Source organism: Rutidosis leptorrhynchoides, chromosome 6 (assembly GCF_046630445.1).
Source record: "Rutidosis leptorrhynchoides isolate AG116_Rl617_1_P2 chromosome 6, CSIRO_AGI_Rlap_v1, whole genome shotgun sequence".
In the NCBI taxonomy this organism is placed as follows: Eukaryota; Viridiplantae; Streptophyta; class Magnoliopsida; order Asterales; family Asteraceae; genus Rutidosis; species Rutidosis leptorrhynchoides.
The window spans coordinates 86194584-86201621 of record NC_092338.1 but is presented as its reverse complement, the minus strand read 5'-3'; the positions used below and the strand labels follow the sequence as shown (position 1 = coordinate 86201621).

Here is a 7038-nt window from a genome sequence, read left to right as displayed (position 1 = left end):
TGAAGAACATGAAGGACTCTATTACTTGAAGCCTGTCAAACGTGGAAGCATGGTGATGACTACTTTGTTAGAAAATAAAATAAACAACACATACTTGCATTTCTTTTTAAGGAAACTTGACTTTGGATCAGAGAAAAGTGGTCTCATCATATCCAAGTATAAGGGGTCACAAGGGACAATGAGCAGCAGCATAATCAACAGTCCAAGTCATCAGTCAAACGGCTATAACAATAGCATCATTCCATTTATGTAAAGTGGTTCTAAAAGTTAAATTGGGTCCATACTTCATTAGGAATTAGCTGTTGTCGAATTTGTGTATAAAACACTTTCATCTTTGTAATTGTAAATTAACCAAGATATTCACAATGTAATCCATTAAGCTATTTGCTCTCTTTATTTTTCTTTTCTAGTTCATCATTCATATAACAATTGTATCAATTCAGCTCATAATCAAACAAACCGATCATTACAATTCCGCATATCAATTGTTAACATGATATCAGAGCTAACGGTGTAGATCCGTGATCATTACACTCGTTTTTTGTCTCAATCACTTACCAAGAAACTGGCTGCCATGTCCTTGGACGGTAGCTCAGTTCAATCGTGCCTGAATTCGGATTAGCAGCACTCAAACATTGATTTTTGCAAGTCAAATGTCAAACTTTTTCAAAAATAACATGTTTTTTTTTTCAAACTTAATGTTCTGTATGATCTGATTGTTCTCTGCCAATGAGAACTCTTAAGGCAAGGTCAAATAAATGACTGTCAAAAGAGGGGCAATAGAGAACTCGAAAATACCTTAAACAAGTTGCCATGTCAAGAGATAACGGCAGCTTAAAAAGGCCGAAGCAATAAGCTTCTTAAATCAAACTACCATGTCAAAAAGACGGTAGCTTAAATCAAGCCTCAAAATCACCGGTTACCAAGCAACAAAGATTAGTTGCGGTTGCCATGGTGATTATATTGCGACTTTAGAACAAAAAAATTAAAATTGCAGCCGTGGGTAACCAAGAGGCTACCAACAACGGTGAGCACCACCAACCATTAATAATGAACGGCGGGTTTACCTGGCACCGAAAAAAAGGGAAAAGAAATCAACGACCTGAACGTCGGCGAAGGGAGCAGCAACGGTAGTCGACGGCAACGACTCCACAAACTGCTTCGATTTCATGGCTTCGAGAATCCACGAATCAGGTAAAGGGTTTGGGTTAACACCTCAAATCCTTCTATCCTTTAACCTTTTTCCTTTAATTTCGTGTTCATAGCGAAAATCCTCGATGGGGAAGTAAAGGGTAGGGTTTGAATCAATTAGGTTTGAATCAATAGATAAAACAACCATCGTACGATCGCAATTAATGAAAAAGGGAAGGTTAATATAAATCCTAGTTTAGTAAGACTGATTTATAGGGAAGAAAGGTTGGGGTGAAAGATAAAGCCCTTGTTTTGCAACCAAGTTAAACGAGTACTTCAAATGTAGTCCAAGTAAAAAAGGAGAAGTTTATCAAAGTTATAAAAGGTCAAAAAAATTGGTCAGATTTTATTTTTTTAAGAAATGAAGAGCTGTCAAAAGTTCATTCTGATATTGAACCGTCAAGATCACGATTATTTTAAATAAATGGATAAACTTTGACAGAAAGCAAACTTTTAAATTATGATATGGTCAAGTGGCCTTGACAAGTGCAAAAATAACTTTTTTTTTTCAAAGTAAAGAACAAAAAATATTATCCCTTTTTAACATAAATAAATGGATAAAACTTTTTTCGGTCAACTTTCTAATGTATTTTGTCTATCAAGTGAGGTAAAGTTAAGCTTTTTTATATATATTTTTTTTTGGAAGATTTTTTATTCTTTTATAAAGTATCAATTTTTTGGGTAAATTCATACACCTTCGTTCATTTAAAACAAAAGGACTTCTTTATTAAATTAAAGTCTTTTAAAAAGGGAGGCTCCAAATTTAAAAAAAAAAAGAAAAGAAAAAAAAAATTGAGAAGGACCAAAAACTCTTGTATGTTCGACGGGAGACACAGACTCGTATCCAGCTCAAAATTGATTTATTCATAAAAACACAGAAACAGGCCACATGTTCACTTCAAATTAATTGCGACTTTTTTTTCTTGAGACTATTTATTATTTTAACCCCCACCCACAAGTGAGGAGGAGTTTGATTATAATATCATTGTGAGTTGGTGGAAAAGAGAGGAATATGATTACGAGAAGATTTTATGATTACAACGTAACTAATCCTTTGCATTTTATGATATTTCCGGTACATATCCAACACACGGGTGAGGGGGAGATTGATTCTAGCGTCACCGTGAGTTGATTACCGAGGCATCTAAGGAATGGAGCAAAATACTCCAGGCAAACCAAACAAGGCTAAAGTTGAACTGGGTTTATGTCAAGCGAGCCAAACAAGGTTCAAGTGAAGCTGGGTTCATGTCGGGAAACTTAAATACTTCTGGCGAACCAAACAAGGTTCATGTTGAACTGAGTTCATGTCAGGAAAAGTAAACTTAAATATTCTAAGCGAACCAAACAAGGTTCAATAATGAACTGGGTTAATGTTTGGAATCTGAATATTCCTAGGCGAACCAATAAAGGTCCAAGTTAGACTGGGTTCATGTCTAGAAAATGAATACTCCTTGGCGAACTAGTAAAGGTTCAAGGTTGAACTGGGTTCATGTCGGGAGCTTGATGATCGAGGCATATCAATGAAGTTCAAGTTGGAAATCGATTGAAAAAATTTGAAGACTAGCTCGTGATTTTTGACTAGTCAACGGAAGACTCCTCAATGATGTATTGGGCAAGTTGAATTGTGAAAATCTCACTATTCAACTTGAGGGGGAGTGTTAGAAAATAAAATAAACAACACATACTTGCATTTCTTTTTAAGGAAACTTGACTTTGGATCAGAGAAAAGTGGTCTCATCATATCCAAGTATAAGGGGTCACAAGGGACAATGAGCAGCAGCATAATCAACAGTCCAAGTCATCAGTCAAACGGCTATAACAATAGCATCATTCCATTTATGTAAAGTGGTTCTAAAAGTTAAATTGGGTCCATACTTCATTAGGAATTAGCTGTTGTCGAATTTGTGTATAAAACACTTTCATCTTTGTAATTGTAAATTAACCAAGATATTCACAATGTAATCCATTAAGCTATTTGCTCTCTTTATTTTTCTTTTCTAGTTCATCATTCATATAACAATTGTATCAATTCAGCTCATAATCAAACAAACCGATCATTACAATTCCGCATATCAATTGTTAACATACTTATCAGCAACAACTAGCTTGGCACCGAAGATTAGGTCACGCATCTGATTATGTACTTAGAAAATTACAGCATTTACATACTATAGATACACATTTTTGTGATTCTTGTATACGTGCTAAACAAAGTCGTCTTCCTTTTCCTACTAGTATTTCGAATACTTCTGTATGCTTTGAACTAGTACATGTGAATATATGGGGTAAGTATCAACACCCATCTATGTGTGGAGCTCACTATTTTTTGTCAGTTGTAGACGATTTTAGCAAAGGGGTGTGGGTGTATCTATTGAAATCCAAGGCTGAAGTTACACACAATTTAAAGGGATTTATTAACATGATTCACAACCAATTTAATGTTACCATAAAGAGGTTGCGGACTGATAATGGGGTAGAGTTTCAATCAAACGAAATGCTTGATTTTTATAGAGAAAAGGGTATTGCATTGGAGACATCGTGTCCATATACTCCGCAACAAAACGGAGTCGTCGAGAGAAAGCATAGACATCTTCTTGAGATGAGTCGGCATTGCGGTTTCAAGCGTCACTTCCCATTGAATTTTGTTGCGATTGTGTCCTAACCGCAACATATATAATTAATAGACTACCTAGTAGAACTATTGATTACAAAACACCATACGAAGTACTCCTAGGAAAGAAACCAAATTACGATCATTTAAGGGTGTTTGGTTGCTTAACGTACATGCATGATAGCTTCTATAAACAAGACAAGTTTGGCAAAAAGGGGAGACCGTGTGTGTTTATCGGGTACCCCATGGGACAAAAGGGTTACAAATTATATGATTTGAAAAGTGAAAAGATACATGTTAGCGGAAATGTCACGTTTATAGAAGATTGTTTTCCATTTGATCCGAATTATAATGGACACAAATCCATAAATAAACACCACCTTGAAGAAGCTTTACCCAACATACAAGAGCTACTAGATAACAGTATGGAAGAAAACAACTTGGAAGAAAATTTGAATAATGGTCATAATTCAAATGATCATTTTGAAAATTTAGATAATAATCAAGAGAATCATCAAATAAATGATGATGCTAGTGATGAAGAACAAAGCGAAGTTGCTGAGACATCACAAAACAATCAAACAAATAATGATCATGATGTTTTGCGGCAAAGTACTCGTCACAGAAGCACACCAAAGCATTTAGACGAATTTGTTGTTGACTTGCCACCTTCAATAGCTTCAAAATCAACCACAACATACCCTCTGCCCAAATATGTGTCTTACGATAGATTTTCAAAGCCTCATCGAGCTTACTTGGCGTCGATTACATCACATAATGAACCAAAAACTTTTGAACAAGCAAAACAAAGCAAGGAGTGGTGTGAGACAATGAAGAAGGAAATCAAAGCTTTAGAAGAGAATGAAACATGGATTATACAAAATTTACCTCCTGGAAAAAGAGCTATCGAGTCCAAATAGGTATACAAAATTAAATTCAAGCCAAATGGAGAGGTGGAAAGGTATAAGGCACGTTTGGTGGCAAAGGGATATACACAAATTGAAGGGATCGATTTCCACGAGACATTTGCACCCGTTGCATAACTTGTAACCGTTCGATGTGCACTTGCCATAGCCGCCAAGAAAAATTGGATTGTCCATCAAATGGATGTTAATAATGCATTCTTACAAGGAGATCTTGATGAAGAAGTTTATATGAAAATCCCACAAGGTTTCAACAATGCAAATGAGGGCAAGGTATGTAAGTTACAAAAGTCAATTTACGGGTTGAAACAAGCTTCAAGAAATTGGTATAAAAAATTTACGAAGTCTTTGTTGGCTATTGGCTTCAATCAATCGAAAGCGGATCATTCAATGTTTGTGTTTCGACAAGCAACAACGCATGTGATAGTCTTGATATATGTCGATGATGTGTTGTTGATGGGAAATAATAACACAACCATTGAAAGTGTTAAAACACATCTACACAAGAATTTTAGTATTAAAGATCTTGGTCCACTAAAGTATTTTCTTGGAATTGAAGTTGCACGTTCGAAAGAAGGATTCGTCATTAGCCAAAGAAAATATACTTTGGACATCTTAAAGGATTGTGGATTTGTGGGGTACAAGGATGTCGTTCTAGCAAAACTCCAATGGAGCAGAATATACATCTTACAAAGGATGATAATAGTCAAGAAGTTGATGCGGCCATGTATAGAAGACTTGTTATAGAAGACTTGTTGGGCGTCTACTTTATTTGACCGTTACACGACCAGATATTGCTTATTCGGTTAATCAGTTGAGTCAATTTCTAAGTAGTCCTCGTCGGTCACATATGGATGCTGCATTCAGAATACTAAGATATTTAAAGAGTACACCTGGTCAAGGTTTGTTGTTTCCTTCAGATGGAAATTTGAAACTTTTAGCCTATTGTGATGCTAGTTGATTAAGTTGTCCGATGACAAAGAGGTCAAATACCGGATACTATATTAGTCTTGGAGGAGCGCCTGTTTCATGGCGAACCAAGAAACAAAGTGTTGTATCACGCTCATCCGCTGAAGCAGAATACCGAGCTATGGCAACTACTGTTTGTGGAGTCTTATGGATAAGGTGGTTGCTTGAGGATTTCGATGCTAAACAATTTAATGCTACTCCACTGATGTGTGATAATGAAAGCGGCTAAACATATAGCTGAAAATCCGGTGTATCGTGAACGAACTAAACATGTGGAGATGGATTGTTACTTTGTTAGAGAACGTGTTAATAGTGGAGAAATTCGGCCTTGTAAAATTGGTACAAAGTTACAAACGGCCGATATATTTACCAAGCCTCTTGGAGTGGAGCAATTTCGGTTTTTACGAAGCAAGTTGGGTGTTCGAGATCTTCACATTCCAACTTGAAGGGGAGTGTTGAGATTAAAAGTTAACTGGGCTTACAAATGGGCTCATTAGTATTAGAAGCTAAATACAATTGTTATGGGTCAAGGATAGCTAGGCTATAAATAAAGCCTCCTCCTGTGTATTATTTTCATTACGTAATAAAATAAAACGAGTATTCATATATTAAATTCAATACCATTTTGGGACATAGACGTTTGTTGCCTTCTGTGCCTGCAAAAAAAAAAAAAAAAAAAAAAAAAAAAAAATTGGTAGTTTTACAACAACTTAGGAGAGCATCCAAACAGCTAGACATAAGTGACAACTTCAACCAATTACTTATGAACAGGTTAAATTTCTTTTTGTTTAGGGTAAAAAAATAGCTTAAAAACAGGTCAAATGGGTAGAATGACCCAGAGTGTATTTTTAATGTATAAATCATTGTAAGTGACTATTTAATATATTCTACTATTTTTAAAAAGTGGGATACATGTAATGGTATGTAACACGACTATAAGACCACAGATAACGCAGGCGTTTGTTGCCTGAATCCGCCCACAAACGCCCGGAATGGGGCGTTTGTGGACGTTTGTGTTGGGGCGTTTGTCAAGAAAGCACGGACATGAAAATGTGCGTTTGTGATTTTTATTTTATTTTAATTCTTTTCTACCTTTTTCACCACTTTTTAACCCAACCTTCAATCATATTTTGACACATCACCCACAACGCCCTTACAAAAGCCCCCCATTACAACTCCCCCCAAAATGTCATGGCCCAGTCACAGTTTTTCTCCAAAAAGTGCACCTCACCCACTCCACGTCACAATCACCAATATCTGTGGTCTAAGTACAATAATAGGATGAATATTTTTTCATGTCAACCAAACCCGAATCATACTAAAAGTTACTCCTTCCATCTCATA

The 7038-nt window shown here is 35.9% G+C and overlaps 1 protein-coding gene across 1 annotated transcript; it reads left to right on the top strand.

Moving 5' to 3' along the window:
* The first annotated feature begins 3975 nt into the window (after positions 1-3975).
* LOC139853836 (uncharacterized) lies at positions 3976-4722 on the top strand. The gene has a single exon (XM_071843182.1). It carries the CDS (start codon positions 3976-3978, stop codon positions 4720-4722), a length of 747 nt encoding a protein of 248 aa, XP_071699283.1.
* The last annotated feature ends 2316 nt before the right edge of the window (positions 4723-7038 follow it).

Excerpts from the sequence above, each read along its gene's own strand:
- LOC139853836 (XM_071843182.1), top strand. The coding sequence starts at position 3,976 with ATGCATGATAGCTTCTATAAACAAGACAAGTTTGGCAAAAAGGGGAGA.